General features: G+C 37.0%; 2 protein-coding genes across 7 annotated transcripts in view; both read right to left on the reverse strand.

Annotated features, from left to right (window-relative positions):
- The window catches only part of DNMBP (dynamin binding protein), a 224,312-nt gene that overhangs the window by 99,476 nt on the left and 104,418 nt on the right, over window positions 1-20,418 (reverse strand). The window lies entirely within an intron of this gene.
- Window positions 1-20,418, reverse strand: part of ENTPD1 (ectonucleoside triphosphate diphosphohydrolase 1) — a 62,192-nt gene that overhangs the window by 5,699 nt on the left and 36,075 nt on the right. For 5 of the 6 annotated variants that reach the window (XM_087964773.1, XM_087964772.1, XM_026678673.2 and 2 more), the window contains 6 exons: window positions 16,397-16,521; window positions 15,648-15,765; window positions 5,009-5,159; window positions 4,071-4,230; window positions 3,375-3,602; window positions 1,020-1,277 (listed from right to left, as the gene is read on the reverse strand). In XM_087964773.1, coding sequence (XP_087820899.1) covers window positions 1,020-1,277; window positions 3,375-3,602; window positions 4,071-4,230; window positions 5,009-5,159; window positions 15,648-15,765; window positions 16,397-16,521 — 1,040 coding nt within the window. Of the gene's footprint in view, window positions 1-1,019; window positions 1,278-3,374; window positions 3,603-4,070; window positions 4,231-5,008; window positions 5,160-15,647; window positions 15,766-16,396; window positions 16,522-16,879; window positions 16,925-20,418 lie in introns of those variants that run through there. The other variant, XM_087964776.1, reaches the window with a different exon arrangement.

A 20,418-nucleotide genomic window follows, 5' to 3' on the forward strand; every position in this document is an offset into this window, starting at 1 on the left:
AGTCATAATAAATTGAGGTGCCTTACAAATGTTATAAATAAATGGAAATAAAATATTGCTATCAGCAATATTTAGCATAAAGGAGATGTTTTCTGAACAAATATCTGTTCAAATTATTCATCTAGTCCACAACTGTCTGTACTCAATGATTAGTTGGAAACTGCACACTAATGTGAACTGGGTGAACAAAACACAATTGCTACATTGATATAATATGTTATATGCAAAGAAATAAACCATGTTATGATAGGTAAGGACCTGGTGTACATAATAAATAAGATGCTAGACCACGAACTATCCAACTTTATTTTAGCCAATCATTCTGATTTACATCAGTTTCCAGGGACTTGAGCCACATCACTGCTGTCTTTTTATTAGAGATGACAGACAGTGAATGTGAGACTTTCCACCTGCAAAGTGGCAGTGACTCTACCTCTAAGTTATGCTTCTTCTGTTCATGGTTGGGAGTTCCAATTCAATATTACATGTAAAAAAACCAACAACCCAGGAGTTTCTCCTATTGCTTTATGTGAACAAGCACACATAGCACTTTATTTGCAAACAGAAATCACTTGTTAACAATAAAAAATGGAGGCAGAGCAGCTACCTCATGAAAGAGAGCACAGTGATAGATCATCCGCCACTTCCAAAGCTCTGTTGGCTCATGCTATAACAGGACAGAAGCTGGCATCAAACAGGGACAAAAAACAATACTTTTGTAATGATGCCATCACATAAATGCCATGATTTATGAACTCACATCAACCTTTGTGATAGCGGTATGTAATCACATGCAATCAACATGGACCTGTGGTCATTTTTATATCCTCAATTTGTTACAGATGCCATTTACGACAGTAATTTGATTAGACTGATTTGTCAGTGCTTCTATTTTTGCAGTTCAAACCTGGCTGAAGATTACTGCTGAAGATAATAGGGTTAACAATTTTAAAACAAGAAATAGATCACAGAAATCTTTTAGTTCATTGCCAAGCTGTCAATGTGTTAAAAAGACTCACCCCAAATTCTCCAGACACCTCAGGCAAGAAAATGCCCTTGAATGAGCAGTTGGAGTAAAGACAGTCTTCAGTATTAAAGATTCTCTGGATGCTTTCTAAGCATTTTTCATAATTCCCATCACCTTGGATTTGGATCTGAGAATATGGTGCAGTGATGTTACGTGCTGTACAGGGATTTGTGGTCAGATCAAAGACATTAAATGTCCTCACATATCCTTGGTGGAAACATGGGTCCTGGAGTTTGTCAGTTGTTGAAGACTAAAAAAGTTTTAAAATTCATCAACAATCACACGAGCCCAAGAACATTCACTTATCACATTAAACCATAAACCATAGCTTACAATCCACAGTGATTGGATTGGAAAAAAAATCTTATTAAGCCAAAACCAAATAAACCAAAGTATGCAAATGCAATATTATGCATAACTCCAGCCACAGTCCTGGCCTGTGGCTCAGTGAGGCCTAGGTCAGAAAAGAAATGCTTGCCCTGAATCTACATTTATACCCTTGAATCCTTATATATTTTATATATGTATTTCATTTTTTAAAAATAACATACACAAAGATGAAATGAAGGAAATACTTTAGGAAGAAAAATTATTACAATCCACTGTGTACATATTCTCACATTCAGTGTTCCTACAAATGTTTGTTTGTTTGTGTATTTACTTATCGAATTTGCTACCCGTGTCTCATTTTAGGCAATTCTGAGTGGATTACATTAAAAATTAAGAAAATGACCCTCAAGATTTAATACAATATTAAACTGAGATGAAGTCATAAACTCTTAATCTAAGAATAAGCATCTCAAAGTCAACATTTGTTTGTGCCTTTTACTTTAAATTCAAATTACTGTTGAGCTGAGCCAAATAGTAAAAGTAAAAAGGGACATAAAATATGTTCAATTAATTTTAGATGAGTCCTCTGAATCTTGATTCTGTAGGGAGTTTTCCCATACTCTCCATATGTAGTACATATCCAACTATTGACTGAGATGATGAAAATTGTAGACCAATACAGCTAAATGGCATCAGACAAGGAAAAGCTGCATTAGTGGTATAAGGTGATTATGGTGCAAATAAAAAGATATGAGAATAATTAGCAGCAGAAGTTGCTATCCAGTTTTTTTCCAATTCACAAAATACCTAGTGTTCGCAGGAATATTGTCTGACACAGCTGTGGTGTGCTTTTCTCTTACAATCCCAATTATTGTATATAACACAATATGCACTGGTATGTTCTATTTCACAGTTTGACAGGAGAAAAGGGCACACTTGCTTAAGAGCCACATTGGGGCAGTGGTTAGAGTGCAGCACTGCAGACTACTTCCGCTGCCTGCTGCTTGCCTGGATTTGGCAGTTCTAATCTCACCAGGCTCAAGATTGACTCAGCCTTCCATCGTTCCGAGGTGGGTAAAACGAGGACCCAGATTGTTGGGGGCAATATGCTGACTCTGTAAACCGCTTAGAGAGGGCTGTAAAGCACTGTGAAGCGGTATATAAGTCTAAATGCTATTGCTATGCTATTGCTAGCTTCAGCTAGTTAGAAGGTAAGGTATCTGCAGAGAGGCTCAAGAGAGGGCAAATTACAAAAGCAGCTTTGTATTGTTACACAAGCTCTACTCCATTTGTAATGCACTGTGATGCACCCCACAAGTATCAAGTTTGTATCACAATGATGTGCTTTCATTGGATCCTATCCTGTTGTACTCCCTCTTATGGGAGGGAATACAATTGGCAAGATCAGAATTCTGAGGTTTTGTAAGTTAGATTCTCTGATCTGATGGCTAGTCCTGGCTCACTTCCCATTTATGCTTAATAAGTCTTATTTTCTGAGGATAAGATGGAAGTTTCCAGAACAGTCAAAATCTCATTGTATAAAGGTTCAGGAATTACAACATAATTGCATTACATGCAGTCCTTGAACATTCATTTAGAAACTGTTTGAAGTTACAGTGGCGTTGAAAAAAGTGACTTACAGCTGGTCCTTTAACTTGTGACCATTGCAGCTTCCACACAGTTACCCGATCAAAATTCAGGGGTTTGGCAACGGATACTTATTTATGATGGTTGCAGTGTCCTGGGGACATGTGATCATCATTTGCAACCTTCCCAGCTAGCTTTTGACAAGCAAAGTCAATGGGGTAAGCAAAATTTGCTTAACAGCTGCAGTGATTTGTTTAACAACCATAATAGAGAGGTTGTAAAGTAGGGTGCAACTTTTTTAACAACCACATTACATAAGAAATTCTGGTCCCAAATGTAGTTGTTAAGTCAAGGACTATCTGTATTAAAGGAAGCAAACTATTGGATAAGCAACCACCTTCTAAGGAAAAGATTGATACTCATTACTTACAATAACATCTTGTAACACCTTGAGGCGAAGAGCTTGGTCCTTCCCATAACATAAGAAGCTATGTGTATATACCCTGTACTCCTTGCCATAGAGATGGAAATTTATTATATCTGTTGTTAATTCAATCTTATCTGGATCTGGTACAAAGGTAATCTGTGTAGATGCTCCTCCAAGATCCAGTGCTCCTGTTGTCCTACTTGAATGGGCAAATACTTTTGGCCAGATAGACTGCAAGAAGAACAAATAGGAGAGTTACTGAGAGATATAACAGCCAGACCGGGGGGACTACAACAGCACAAAAATGAAAGCAATATCACACAGTCATGACCTTTTCTCTATTTTCCCTGAATGAAGAACTTAGAATAAAGATCTTACATTTTAGGAAGGCAAATTCCAATTGATTGTTATGGAAACTTCGTAAGAGTAAGAACAATGGAACAAATTACTAAATTCTAGGCCATTTGCTATATCAGTTGAAGCTGAAGTGGAAAACTCTCTAACAATCATGCTGTAATATGGGATTGGGGTCAGTACCCCCATTCAACCCTTTCGCTGGGATTTGTTAGATTATATTTCATTTTAATGTCTGGTAGTCTCCTACAGCTTTGAATAGAATTGAAGAACAAAAGGACTCTCAGGAAATCAAATCAAGTGAGAATTCCTGGTCATCACTTCCTTTCTGACATGTCATATTACCTCTGCAAATTTGCCCAGTAAGTAATTCAGGGTGATCCAGCCATAAGCACCCTCTTCTTCACCACTGAGAATCCTGGCGCCCTGGAACTTGAAGGGATATATACGCAATGTTTCCTCCACCTCAGAGAGAAGCTTCCTCGCAGCATCCTTATTTTTCAAACTGCATGTAAAAAGAAGGGGGAAATATATAGGATTCTTTAGGAACAGTCCTCATATTTTTTTCTTCTTGAAAATGCATTCTGGAAAATGGTGAGAGAATAAGATACTTATTATCCAAAATGAATTTTTAGAAGATGGGAAAAGGAGAAAGACTCATTTGGTCTATTGTTCCTTTAAAACCTTCAGCCTTTTCCTGATTACTTTCATATGGTGTTCTTAATGTAAGATAGAAAAGAATTTACAAACAATTCTCTGTTTTCTGAATATGAACTATAGGTAGGAGTCACCCCAAAAGGTTGTTGTCAAGGCCTTTACTGACAACACTGGCAACACTGGCATAGAAAGAAGGCAAGTGGTCTGCGGAACAAGTGCCTCAAACAATGGCACGCCCTTATTTAGCAGTGGCTTATGGCAGAATTCTAGATATCAAAGTTTAAATATGAGAAATATCTTCTGTTCCGACCCTCACTGGTTTTTGTGAGCTAAACCCACAAAACCAATGAAACTGAAAGGATATGGGAAAACAGGAATGCATGCCACATTGTTGTGCTAGATCCAGAAATATATGCTAAACTGAACTGCCCTTTATTTATATAATTGGACACTGAAATAGATTCACCCGTAACCAAATACACAAACAGCGGGTTAGCAAAATGCAAGCATCTCATGGGAAACTGATAAAAAATGCCTATCCAAATAAACATTTAAAAGCCTGTTTTTCTCTGAGCTCATTCCTATGAAACATTAAAAAAAAGTGCAGGCTGCTTTCTCTAGGATACCTCAGCAGCCGCATGCCAGCTGTTGCCCCTAAGTAAACAGGTGTCTCCTGATGCTTTCCCTGTGGCACAATCTCCTTTGCTGAATCCATGCAGTGCTTTAGAGGGACACTGACATTTTCCACAGCATTAGCATATGATGAGATTCCTGGACCTGAAAGAAGAAAAGCAGAATATTTTCAACTGTTTTGACTTCAGAGCTATATATTCTGTGAAATATTTTTTCTAATTAATCCATTTTCCCCCAAAAATAAAAGCTGAACCACTTCCAACCTTTTTCATAGTTGCATCTGTAGTTGGTGCATATCTTTGTATGAACATTATTGATGTTAATCTGCTACCTATTATTTTTAATAGAGACAATCTTGTTAATTGCTCAGCCAGGCCCATACTGTGTGATGTGCTTTTTGGGGGTCCTCTCCTACATATGGTTTTGAGTGGGATATCATATACTCTAATTTAAAATGGTCCATTTCAGTCCACTTATTCCTAAAACATCCAGCTTATAAATGCTCCATTCCATCCAGCTTAAAATGCTCCATTCCATCAGATTTTTCCTGATTAATGTTTTTAATATTCTGTGCTCCAGGTGAATGTGTACAACACAATAAGAAGCTCCTCTTTCAATAGTCGTATCTAGCAGAGGCATACACATGACGGGGGAAGGAGAAGGGAGGGAGTAAGGGTTTTGTGAAAATAATGAAAGCAGCATTGCAGTATGAACTTTACCACTTTCGTGTGTGTGTGTGTGTGCACCATTAGTGCAAAAAGCACTAAGCACAAAAAGGATGGAGCTTGCCCTGTGGCAGTGGAATGTTGCTTTTCTCATCTGTCCTTCTTGACTGCACTCCCTCCTCCCTCCCTCCTTCCATGCCCTCTGAGACTTCCTTGTGGTTTTGGTCTGGTAACATGACCATCTTCAGATCTAGTTGTGAAGAGTTTGGTGCTCTTACCTATGGTTCCTTGGTAAGTATAGGAGAATCTTCCAATCTCAAAACTCATAATCAGGCACCTAAACAAGTCCAGACATTTCACTTACATCTTCAAATTATCTTGGCAACTGTCAAGGTTCACGGCAGCCTGGCTGTAAATCCTAACTCCCTCCACTTAAATCTTATTAAGGCCTCGGCCCATTTGGCAAAAGGCTCACAGACATGACTCAGAAACGTTAGCCTCTTTAGCGCAGACAGGAGTGAAGTCATATAAATACATAATATAATTCCACTGCAGTACACAGACATGAAAGCTCTGATACAGAACTTTACTCAAGGTTTAAATTTTTGTCTTTTTCATTGCACTTTTACATCCCACTTTTGATACCTGATCCGTGTTGCTATAAACAGTTTTTTTTTTTTTTTAGTCTGGGAACAGTTCTGGCCTCACCAAACCAATCTTATTCCTTACTCCAGTGAAAATGGTTTTTCAGTGCCATATTTTATGTATTGGAGTTTCTCCTCCTATGTGGATTGGTTTCCTTCATGCTTGCAAAGCCCCATTTCCATCACTTCTTTTTATACTTTTAGCTTTATCTTTCCTTTTCTGTTGTTACTATGTTGTTACTGACCCTGTTACAAAGTCTTACCCCAGCTGGCATTATTGTCAGGGATACTAAAGATATTAAATCAAGATGGTAATTCCTAGGCAGGATAACTATGATCAACTCAAACTAAGAATACTCAGTATCTACTATACATGCCCAGACTCAAGTTAATTGAAAATAGCAATAAGTTAAAGTATTGCCAAGTTGCATAGCATCTCTTAAAATTCATCAGATGATGACCTATGCCTCATGTTAACCTTATTGAGATTTACATTATTAGTTAAGAGTGTTTTGCATTACGATAGATTGAATTAGCCATATACTATGCATTATGTATAGTATTATATGTAGCCATATACTATGTATTATGGCTAATATATAACTTTTATGTTTTTGTATTTATCTAATGTTCTGACACCTCCCTATAGATTTTTTAAAAACTTGTGTGTGTGTACACAAGCATACGTCAGCTTTTTAAAATGCATTTTTATGTTTATCTTGTATAATTTTTATTTTTATTTTTTTATTTTTTTTACATTATTGTTGTATCTCACCCTTAAGTTGGTCTATGACCATAACAAAAAATTGATGGACCCGTAAGTTTGTGTAAAAATATAAACTGAATTCTTTGATACAGTTTAGGATTCACTCCAAGGAACACAAATTATAATTTTTATGTGGTATTTTTCAGCAGTGAAAGATTGTTCAGGGTTACAATGAGCAAGTGCTTTTTTCCTTCCCTTCTCTTATCTCATGTATACACTACTCCCATTAAATTGCTTAAATTCAATAATTTTAATTCTTAAATTGTGTTGATGGACTAAAAAAATCTCAAGCAGGTTTTTATGTATTAAATCCTGATTTGTTTTATCCATTAACCAATTTAATTCTCACTAACAGAGATGAAATGATAGAAGGTGTTGAAGCTACAGGAACCCTGGGGGCAAGTGATCATGCAATATTGGACTTCAACATTATGCAAGCACAAGTAGTAGAACAAGTAAAACTAGAGTCTTAGACTTTAAGAGAGCTAATTTCAATAGAGGTAGAGAGAGCTTGGGAAGGATTCCATGGGTGAGAATCCTCAAGGGGAAAACAACTTAAGAAGCTTGGGAAATTTTGAAAAGTGAGATTATAAAGCCCAGTCTAGCACAATGCCAGTGAAGAAGAAAAATAACAGCTCTCAAAAGAAACCAGCATGGCTGCATAAAGAACTCTCTGACAAATTGAAAGACAAAAAGGAGAAGTATAAAAAGTAGAAAGAGGGGCAAATAACTAAGGCAGAATATCAGGAAATAGCCCCAGCCTGTAAAGATGAAGTGAGGAAAGCTAAGGCTCACAATGAACAAAGGCTTGCGACAAAACTAAAAAATAATTAAAAAGCTTCTTCCAACATGTTAAAAACAAGAAAAAAGTCAAGGAAACAATTGGTCCATTGCTGGGAGAAAGTGGTAAGAAGGTGACAAGCAACAGGGAGAAAGCAGAACTACTTAACTCGGTTTTTGAATCTGTCTTTACACAAAGGGAAAAAAACAGTCCAACCTATCAAAAACAGCACCACAAAGAACAGAATAGGAACACAAGTTAAAACAGGGAAGAAAATGGTAAGTGAACACCTGTCTACCCTAGACGAGTTCAAATCACCAGGACCAGATGGATTACACGACAAGGTTCTGAAGGAACTGGCAGATGAGATCTCAGAACCACTATATCTTTCAAAGATCTGGAGCACTGGGGATCTGCCAGAGAACTGGAAAAGAGCTGATGTAGTTCCCATCTTCAAAAAAGGAAAGAAAATAGATCCAGGAAACTACAGACCTATCAGCTTGGCCTCAATACCAGGGAAGATTCTGGAAAAGATAATCAAGCAACAAATCAGCGAACACTTAGAAGCAAACAAAGTAATCACCAAAAGCCAACATGGGATCTGTTAAAAACAGATCATGCCAGACTAATCTTATTGCATTCTTTGACAAAGTGATAAAATTAGCTGACCAGAGGAATGCTGTTGATATAATTTACTTGGACTTCAGTAAGGCATTTGATAAAGTAGACCATAACCTACTACTAGATAAAGTAGAAAAATGTGGGTTAGACAGCAGATGGATTTGTAACTGGCTGACCAACTGCACTCAACATGTAGTTCTCAATGGAACTGCATCTACATGGAGGGAAGTATGCAGTGGAGTACCCCAAGGATCTGTTTTAGGCCCAACACTCTTCAACTCTTCATCAATGACTTGGACGAGGATGGGGAACTCATCAAATTTGCAGACGACACCAAGCTGGCAGGAATAGCCAACACTCCAGAAGATAGGCTTAAGATACAGAAGGATCTTGACAGACTTGAACATTGGGTGCTATCTAACAAAATGAAAATCAATGGTGAAAAAAGTAAGGTTCTCCATTTAGGCAAGAAAAAACAAATGCACAGGTACAGCATATGTGGTACCTTGTTCAATAATGGTAACTGTGAGAGGGATCTTGGAGTCCTAGTGGACAACCATTTAAATATGAGCCAGCAGTGTGCAGCAGCTGCCAAAAAAGCCAATATAGTTCTAGGCTGCATAAACAGAGGGATAGAATCAAGATCATGTGAAGGGTTAATACCACTTTATAATGCCTCGGTAAGGCCACACTTGGAATACTGCATTCAGTTTTGGTCATTACGGTGTAAAAAAGATGTTGAGCCTCTAGAAAGAGTGCAGAGAAGAGCAACAAAGATGATTAGGGGACTGGAGGCTAAAACATATGAAGAACAGTTGCAGGAACTGGGTATGTCTAGTCTAATGAAAAGAAGGACTAGGGGAGATATGATAGCAGTGTTCCAATATCTCAGGGGCTGCCACAAAAAAGAGGGAGTCAAGGTATTCTCCAAAGCACCGGAGGACAGGACAAGAAGCAATGGGTGGAAATTAATCAACTAATCAAGGAAAGAAGCAACTTAGAACTAAGGAGAAATTTCCTGACAGTTAAAACAATTAATCAGTGGAACAACTTGCCTCCAGAAGTTGTGAATGCTCCAACACTGGAAGTTTTAAAAAAAGATGTTGGATAACCATTTGTCTGAAGTGGTGTAAGGTTTCCTGCCTAGGCAGGGAGTTGGACTAGTAGATCTCCAAGGTCCCTTCCAACTCTGTTATTCTATTCTATTCTATTCTATTCTATTCTATTCTATTCTATTCTATTCTATTCTATTCTATTGTTAATTCAGGTCTGGGGTGTGCGTTCTCTTCTCTTCCCCACTCTTTGGAATCTGCTCCTGCCATCCTACCCTTCAGTGTTGTTAGGTACCAAATATGGTTTGATACCATTGATACCAAATATGGTTTGGGTGAATAAATATATAAAACTTAGATATCATGGTTTAAGTGCTTATCACTTTAAGCACAATGTTGCAGGCAATTAGCCCATTAAGGGTGCGGTTAGAAGTTACAATATAAGGAAGCATTAGAAGCTGGAAATTCTTACTGCGACTAACTGTGTCTTACTGTGACTAACTGTGATTACTGACTGTGAGTGCCTGTGACTGAACTGTTCTTGTTTGCTACTGTTTGCTGATTTACTGCGTAATTCTACTGTTCTACTGTTTGAACTTCTTGCTGAATATCCAGCGTTTGTTCCTCTGGAGAGAGGCACCGGAGGAGGAGAAGATATCTTTATCGGCTGATAAAGATATTGCAAGGACTCTTAACTTGGACTATAATAGTGAGTCTTACTGGATGGAAATACTGTGAATGACTTAATGGACTGAATGACAATGCTTTAAACTCTAAATGGATTAAAAACTATTTAAACTACAAACAGTGTTTGTGTTCAGTGTGTGTATACTCTGGGGCCCTTCCACTCTTGTTTGGCTGCCTGGTTTGACTACTGCTGCAATACTCTGCTAGGGGTTAATCCCCAAACACTAACATTGGTTATGGGCCCAGCAGCATAGTCTAACTAACCAGGATATAGCAGAGAGAGTTGGTGTGAGTTGCACATTACTGTAAAAACAAACTGTTTTAATTAGTTTAAAATAGTCAAAATATCTGAAGAGTAATGGCACAAGTAAATTTGTCACAACTGTCCATGATATCCAGGCTGGATGGAACAAACTATGTTTCATGGTCAATGAAATGTAGTTTACTTCTACGTAAAGAAGGTTTGTGGGACATTATAGCAAACCCACCAGATGTGAGTAGCTGGGATCCTGCTGATGATGATAACAAAAAGTTACAAGACTTTAAACTGAAGAATGAGCAGGCTTTATGCATCATAGGACTGACTCTCTGTGATCAGCAGCTTGTCCATATTCGTGGAGAAGAAAATGCTGCAAACTGCTGGGAGAACCTCAGGAAGATTTATGTTCGGGACAGTGTAGGAGCACATATAAATCTTACACGGAAGCTTTTTCGAACGCATCTTCAGAGGAATGGAGATATGTTAGTTCATTTAAACTGTATGAAGAGCATTTTTCAAGAATTGCAAGAAAAAGAGCTTATATTTAATGAACTGCAACAAGTCTACATAATATTATCTTCATTAGATCAAAGCTATGATGACTATGTGACTTCGTTAGAGGTATTGCCAAAAGAAAGCCTCTCATTAACCGAGATTACAGGCAGGCTACTAGAAGAAGCCAGAAGAAGGCGTGAGCGTGACGAGCTGAGAGAAGATAAGAAAAAGAGAAATTATCTTCAAAGCTTGAAAGAAACCAGCAAAGCAAATTACAGCACCCGGAAGAAGAGAATTTATCTTCGACGGCATACACAATTAAAAAGTGTTTTAATTGTGGAGGCAGAGGACATTTGGCAAGATTCTGCAAAAAGAGAAAAAGCCAGAAAATAAAAAGCCAAAGAAAGCATTTGAACTAGCCACGTTTAGCAACTCTGATGTGAAGAGTGATATATGGGTGGTTGACAGTGGCGCATCCCACTGCATCACAAGAGATAAGACAAAATTTATAAAAATGTCTAAAAGCTCTCAACATATATCTCTTGCAAACGGCTGGAATCTTAACGCGAAAGGTGAAGGTCTTGCACATTGTCCGTGCATAAACCAGGATATAAAAATGTTGTATGTACCGCAACTAAAGTTTAATTTGCTTTCAGTAAGGGTATTAGATAAATTAGGATATGTAATTACTTTTAAAGATAATAATTGCATAATTGAAAAAGATAACAAAAGGGTAACTGCAGCTTTAAATGGAACATTATATGTCTTAGATAATAGTAAGAAAGGGGAGGCACATACTGTATTTAATAATATAAAACCTCATAATGAATGTATCCATTTATTGCATAGGCGTTTGGGGCATGTAAATTTTAAAATGCTAAAACGTACAGTTGAGTTATCTGAAGGAATAAGGTTAAAACCTTGTGATAAATATTTGCGTTGTAATGTTTGCTGTGAAGATAAGAGCAAAGTATTGTCTGCAAATAGGCTAAATGGTTTCAAAACAAAAGAACCTTTAGAAGTGGTATTTGCAGACATCATAGGTCCAAAGAAACCCAGTATGGGGGTGCTAGATATATACTGAGCATTATGGACCATTATTCTAGATATGGGTTTTGCTATTTAATGAAAAGCAAAACTGAAACATATCAACATTTTTTTCAATTGGCTTAGGTTTGCTGAAAGAAAGTCTAAACGACAACTGATAACCCTGGTGACAGATAATGGTACGGAATTTATTAATAACAAATTTCAGAACAGACTTAAGGTAGCTGGAATAGAGCATAAGAAGTCTGCTCCATACAGGCCAGAACATAACGCTTTTATTGAAAGAAGAGGCCAAACACTACAGGCAATGGTTAGAACAATGTTAAATGATTCTGGGTTACCTGATTCTTTGTGGGGGAGGCTACAATGTGTGCTAATAACATATTGAACAACGTTGTTAACACAACGACAGGTGAAATACCATTCACCAGGTGGCATGGCAGGAAACCTGACCTAAGTTACCTGCACACATTTGGTGCACCAGCATGGGTGCATATTCCTGCACAACTCAGAAAAAAAGGGCAACATAGAGCTAAAAGATTTTTCTTCGTTGGTTATCAGGCAAACCATAGGGCATATAGATTTTGGGAGAAAGGCACATCTAAAGTGTTATGTAGTGCTAGTGCCCAATTTCTAGAACATGAAGGATGGGAGAAATTAGAACAGGATGCCAATAAAGATGTAATTATTGAATCCTATAGAAATCCCATTAGTTATCCCTGTAACTTTAAAAATAAAGTAAAGAGACAAATACAGGATGAAATAGTGCCCATAAAGGAAGAAACAGATTCAATAGCTGAACAGGATGAGAAAGATGAACAGGTAGTAGTTCAACAAAGTCCTCCTGTAAGCCCTGTAATTCCCAGAAGAACTACACGTGTATCTAGACCGCCTGATAGGTACCAGGCTAACACAGTGTGCCAGATTAATCAAGTTCCTAATTCTGTTGAAGAAATTAAAGAGTATCATACTAAGGAAAAAGAAAGATGGTATGCAGCAATGAATAAGGAACTGAATTCATTAAGAGATATGAAAGTGTATGAAAATGCCAAATTACCTGTAGGTAAGAAATCCATTGGCTGCAAATGGATATTTAAGGTAAAAACAGATAAGGATGGTAATTTAATCCATAAGGCAAGGTTAGTAGCCCAAGGTTTTAGGCAGAATGCCAATGACTACGATGAGGTGTTTGCACCTAGTCTTAAGGCAGCAACCTTGAGGGCAGCTTTAGTGTGGGCAGCTAGTAAAACTATATAGTTAACCATCTAGATGTGGAAACTGCTTACTTGCACGCCCCATTAAAACATACTATTTACATGAAAAACCTATTGGTATTAAAAGTGAAAATAAGGATAATAATGATTGTTGGTTGTTAAAGAAAAGCCTCTATGGTCTAAAACAATCAGGCTATGAATGGAACCAGTATATTGTAAAGGAACTAGACAATATAGGATTTAAAGCTGGTTTAGCCGATCCATGTCTGTTTAAGAGGGAGAAAAATGGGAAAGTATCATTATTATTACTATTCACAGATGACATTGCATTGATTACTGAAACTAATGATGAAGCTAATAAAATAATAGCATCATTAGGAAAGAGAATAAAGATCAAGCAATTAGGGGAGATAAAGAAGTATCTCGGTTTGAATATAAAGAAAACACAGAAAGGTTTTAAGATATCTCAGGAAGATAAGATAAGCAAATTGCTAAAAGATTACAAGATGGAGCTTTGTAAGCCAGCTAAGACTCCAATGAGTCAGGAGTTTAGCAACACTGATGAACAAAGCCCGGAGTTTGATAAGGTGATTTATCAATCTTTAATTGGTAGTTTGAGTTATATTAGTAATTGGTCTAGACCAGATATTTCATACTGTGTGAATCAATTGGCTAGATTCAATTCTGCACCATGTGAAAGACACTGGATTGCAGCTAAGAGGATATTAAGATATCTTTAAAAGACAATGAATTATTCATTGTATTTAGAACCAAAGGGTGATTTAATTCTGAGTGCTTATGCAGATGCTAGTTTTGCATCAGAAAGAGACACTAGAAAGTCGACTTCAGGAACAGCCATAATGCTGGGTAAGACATTAATAGGCTGGAAGTCAATAAGACAACAGCATATAAGTTTGTCTACTATGGAGGCAGAATTCTCCTGTTTATCACTGTTATGTACAGAATTAATAATGTATAAACAAATGTTAATTGATATAGGTATAACTGTAGATTATCCTATAATTATACATGAAGATAATCAGGCAGCAATTCAAATGGCCACAAATATTGCAGTAAAAACAAGGAGCAAGCATACAGATCTAAGATACCTAAACGTGAGACAATCTGTAAGAAGTAAGATGATTCAGCTAGAGTACTGTATGTCGGAGGACAATTTAGCTGATAATTTTACTAAAGCCCAAGGTGCCAGTAAGCACCAGGAGAGTTGTGAAAATATGGGGTTAGATTGTAAGGTATTATATATTTATTTCACCCAAAAGGGAGTATGTTAGGTATAACATTGATACCAAATATGGTTTGGGTGAATAAATATATAAAACTTAGATATCATGGTTTAAGTGCTTATCACTTTAAGCACAATGTTGCAGGCAATTAGCCCATTAAGGGTGCGGTTAGAAGTTACAATATAAGGAAGCATTAGAAGCTGGAAATTCTTACTGCGACTAACTGTGTCTTACTGTGACTAACTGTGATTACTGACTGTGAGTGCCTGTGACTGAACTGTTCTTGTTTGCTACTGTTTGCTGATTTACTGCGTAATTCTACTGTTCTACTGTTTGAACTTCTTGCTGAATATCCAGCGTTTGTTCCTCTGGAGAGAGGCACCGGAGGAGGAGAAGATATCTTTATCGGCTGATAAAGATATTGCAAGGACTCTTAACTTGGACTATAATAGTGAGTCTTACTGGATGGAAATACTGTGAATGACTTAATGGACTGAATGACAATGCTTTAAACTCTAAATGGATTAAAAACTATTTAAACTACAAACAGTGTTTGTGTTCAGTGTGTGTATACTCTGGGGCCCTTCCACTCTTGTTTGGCTGCCTGGTTTGACTACTGCTGCAATACTCTGCTAGGGGTTAATCCCCAAACACTAACAAGTGTTGTCTGGGGATGTCAAAATTGTGGCCCCTGGGCCGGATGCATCACACACTGGCCAAGCCCACCCCAGGTTTAACAAAGGGGGGGGGGAAAAGTCACGATACGTCACATGCTAACGTGACGTGGTGTAGTCCATCACACCACCTCCCCTTCATAAACACATTCCCTCCCAGGTAAACTAGACAGAAAACATGACTAGATGAACAAATTCCACTTTATTTTAAGACTATATTAATAGAATCTTGCAATTCTGAAGTTACAAATTTCCTGCCATCACTTTTTAACTACATGGTCAATTGGAATACTGCATTCAGTTTTGGTCGCCACGATATAAAAAAGATCCTTCCTAAATTTCTTTGTCTGTTAAACCCTTGGAGGCTCTTGTCTCTCTTGTCTGATTGTTCCTCGGCAGCATTTGTTTTCCTCATTCACAATTCCATCACATTTCATGGAGATAGTTAATTTATTATAAAACATCAATTTTCCCATTTCTTACCTTCTGCTTCACATTCGTAAATCTGATGCACCATTCCTGTATTATTTTCTTTCTCAGCTGGCCATTCATATACATACACACTTGTGTGGGAAGAACCGGCATCCAACACAATCCCATACTGCAGGAGAGAAAAACTCACACATTTGCTTTTTAAATTTCAGGGTACTGTACTGGGAGAAGATGATAAAATGTACTTTTGCGAACAGTGTCATATAGCAGATTTCTCTTGGAAACAGAATCACATTTTCAGGGGGACATTTACATTATTGAACCCAACCCTGTATTCTGGACAAATTACTATACAGCCTTGGTGAGAAGACCTTCAATGTAGAAAAGTTCACCATCCAACTTGGTAACTAGTTCCACCATTAAATTGTACCTACTAGCAGATTTTATATACCATGAGGTTGCTTTGGAAATTGTTAGAATAAAAGGGAAACTGGAAATTGCCAGAACGAAATAGAATGTAAAGTGGCACATCTAAGGAAAGCTACTTCTTACTTGTAAGCAGGGGATAAGATATATTGGACTTAAAAATGAGAGCATTCTTTGTGTTGTGGACAATCCTTCCGGGATTCTATTGGAAGAGAAAGGGAGTTATTGCTGTTGCCTGGAGCTTCCAACAAAAAGAAGCATGCAACATTGAATGCATTAACACACATCTGACTTTAGTCTTCATGTGGGCTCCTCATTTGTGTCTAATGGATTAGAAGCATAGCAATTCAGCAGGGAAATTTTCTATAACTTACTTTACGGTTCCTGGTGGGAAATAAATTCTGTGTGATAGCCACAGTGATTATAGTAAGAAGAGCCACCACCAAGAATAATCCAATAACAATGTATTTCAGGTGACAATATTTTCTCAGCATGATACCTGCAATTACAACAGAAGAAAAACCAGGATTAGAAGCAATACAATTCAGAATGTTGCAACATGTCCCACACAGGAACATCATTTCCACAGATATTTTTTATTATGAACTCTCAATTTAGAGTTAAGTCTAATTGGGCTGTGCTATATACAAAGGATGAGAGGGTCTAAAACAGTGTTTCTCAAACTTACCAATTTTCAGGTATGCAGACTTTGACTCTCAGGATTCCTCAGTCAGCACGCTGGGGAATTCTAGGAGTTGAAGTCCACACATCTGAAAGCTAACAAGGTTGAAAAGCACTGTCAAAAGCAATTCCATTGTTTCTGAAGTCTAGCACCACAGGCATTTACTGTCACTCACCACTTAACAGAGGGACAATCACAGCTGCCTCTGCTTTATTTTGGATTTCTGCATATCTATTCCGGGATCAATGCAGCTGGAGATCTAAAATTCCAAAACGAATTATTTCTGGCCTTTTTCCTGGCTTAGACTTCACTATACTGTTGCCAGCAGTTTGAAATGGTTGGAATTTTGTCAAAATGTTGTTTAGCGACTGATGTTTATTCCATAAACGCAATGTTTTTGAGCCATATTTAGACATTTGTTCCTTTCATGAAGTTGCCACTTTACTATTCCTAGGTTGATTTCATGTTAATATGTACACACATTTCAATCTTTTTAGCTGTTCTAGCTTAAAGGTGGAGAAAATTATTTCCCTTTCCCACTTTGATGCCAACTTTTCTGACATCACTAAAGCTCAAAATATCAAAGTTCAAGATCTTGTACAATAGAATATAACAACTGCTTTTGCGTTAGAAATTCTAGTAAAGATAAGAAAACAGAATTCAGACTCCAAAGTTTTAGGTTAGAGATCAAAGAACCTTAATGTTCCAAAGTTAATATAAAAACAAACTGTAATGACAATAGCCACCTAATGGATATTTTAAAATGAGGAATGAAATACTATTTAATCATGGTTAATGAATGTAGAAATCCAATGGGATAAGGATTATGGTTTGGCCTCCTTCACTTAGATGGGGGATTTTAAATCTTCTATCTACCTCCATTGAACCTCATCAGTAGAGAAGAAAATAATTTTGATTTATAGGATATTAACACATGTTTTGCTAGAGGAAATAATTTTCTGGAGTTTGTTTTATCTAATTGTTTTTAACTAATTAACTAATTGTTTTAAGAATATGAAATGTTTCTGTCATTTGTTCTTAAAATCAATTAATACAGTTCAAAAAATAAAGTTGCCCATGTTTTCCTTCCACAGCTGTCTTTCCAAGCCTCTTTATTTTAAGCAGTGTGGCATATTGTAAGCTTGTTTCTTTAACTTCTTTAACTGAGATATTTTAGGATTTGGGCTGGCTGTGACTGATTCTGGCCTTTTTTAGTACCAGAAAATAGGCACTCATATTTTATCGCTACTGTAAAATATTTGTTTCCTCTGCTCCCACCTCCAAACAATTTATGATATATATACAAATTTTATGTTTATGTATACAATTTTTAATTTATTGTTGTGTTGGCTGCACAATCAGTCAGACTGGGTTGGCATTTTTATCGAGTCTTCCCAAGGACCGGGGATAGGCAGATGTTGTTGTTTGATGGTGTGAAAGGTATTATTACAGGATGTAAGTTGTACCAAGTAAAGGTGTCTTCTGCAACAGACTGATGGTGGTTGAAGGTGTTCAAGTGGTGCTCCAGATGTTTTGGGATTGAACCCAAGGCACCTATTACCATTGGTATTATCTTTGCTTTCTTCTACCACAGTCATTCTATTTCAATTTGCAAGTTTTTGTATTTTGTGATAGGAGGAAGAGGAGGAGGAAGAGGAGGAGGAGGAGGAGGAGGAGGAGGAGGAAGGATGGGATAATCCCAGAAAAGGGCTAAAGTTTTCTGTCAAGTAATTGCTTTAAAGCTGAAATCCTACATCTAACACCAGAAGATTAACTTTCTGTAGGATTTTATTCAGTGCTATAAATTAATGTACAGGATTGCTTATTTAAAGTTTAAGGGGTGGAAATATATGTATAATTTGGTACAATATATATTATTTATTGCTGTTACTTTTTTAATGTTGCTTTTTCTTATTTTATATGTGACTGCTTTTTATTTAAAAAAAATCTAGGTTTGTGCCTTTTTTTACAAGATCCTCATCAGGAAAAAGAGGAATAAACACTTGCAGCAAAGTCTAGAATATTAATTTATTAATATAATTTTAGCACTTTTTAAAAAGATGATAAAAGCTAACACAAAGAAAAAGAAAAAGAAGAAATCAAAGGAAAAGCTAAAAATACAAGAAGAAAAAAAGAAAAAGAAAATAGAAAAGAAAAAAGCTACAAAGTAGCTGCTGATCTTCTTCGCAGCATTTATAAATACAATTATAAAGTTATTTCTTACTTTATAATTACAATATAATTCTCTTCTTTCTATAATCTATTCTATCTATCTAAGCATAGATCATTTACAAGTACTCATTCTTAAACTTTTATTCAAAAGGCAGTTGAAAGATAATGTTAGTCCCTGAGATTCCAAATGTTCTTGCAAAGCAAGAAAAATGTTTATAAGATGTCAACAAATATTTGCTGAAATACACTAATTTCTAGAATTTGTATTGTTCAGAAAATACAATCACTTTATGGATATTGAAAATTCTTGACAATTGAAAACAATAAGCTGAGCACAGAAACAATACGGCAAAGGAAAAAAAGGTATATTTCCACATATAGGGAACATACATATATTTGCTTGTTTCTTCTCCGCACCAAGCAGTGTTTTTGGTGAAATTTAACACCCCTCTGGGATTTAACCTAATTACCATGCATTGTGTGCTGCTGTCAGCCCTTCATAATAGACCAGCTCAGGAAACAGGCTCTACAGGAAGATTAGAACTATCCTGAGATGGGCTATATCTCAGTAAAGGTGTTTTCCCTTTGCTCTTTCTTATATTCCAGAGATTTCAGGGGTGGGGGAGTCAAAGTCCCTCTCTTTGAAATTACTCTTATGTTTCTTCTGCATCTGCTATTTCTACAACGGACTCTGGATTCTTTCTCCAAGTTCATTTTCCTATCAATCTACATCTGGCAACATCTTTTTTTACATGTCATCATGATGTTGTCCTGGTTTCACCTCCAACCCACAAGTGGCAAAATTTTGTGCTATTCTGCTATTAAAGAAGTTTAAACTGGTATTGACAATTTGGTTTTTTTTTTATAAGATCCTCATAAGATAAAAGAGAAATAAACACTAATTTTTGTTTGATGGTTACAAATAAATAAATAAATAAATGTTCTATAAAATCTGTTATATTTTGCCACCCATTTATATCAATATGAAGCCAACTGATCAGTGGCATGTGGGATCAGAGAAGTGCTCATTGGCAATTTTATCTATTGTTGCCCTGCCACCTTCAGTTGCCAGCAACTCTTGCCTGCCACCCGTCTACTGAGATCCCCTTAAAATGATGGACACCAAAGTGCCTATCAGAATTACTAGTCTACTTAGAAAGCTGGACTGTACAGCAGGAGCCCCCAGTCTCCAGACCACGGTCCACTATGTGGCCTTGAGCCTTTTAAAGCCGGGTTGTGAAAGTGCATGTGCTTGTATGCAGGCACCTCTCCTCTCGTGCAAGTGAGTGCATATCCCACGTTCCATTTTCATAAGTGGCAGGTGTACAAATGGAACCGTATGCACACACTTGCCTGCTGAGCGTGGAACCATTCCCACCCGCCCCAGTCCACAAAGCCAAAAAGGTTGGGGAAGTCTGCTGTACAGCAAATACTTTAATTCAGGAGCCCTTACCAAATTGGTGGAAGATTGAACTACTGAAACAATGAAATGATGGAAACTAACCCTCTCTTAGCCAAAGAGAATTGAAAGGAATCTGGAAG

Source organism: Notechis scutatus, chromosome 4, assembly GCF_049901735.1.
Source record: "Notechis scutatus isolate UNSWTSFEM ecotype Mainland chromosome 4, rNotScu1.2, whole genome shotgun sequence".
Lineage (NCBI taxonomy): Eukaryota > Metazoa > Chordata > Lepidosauria > Squamata > Elapidae > Notechis > Notechis scutatus.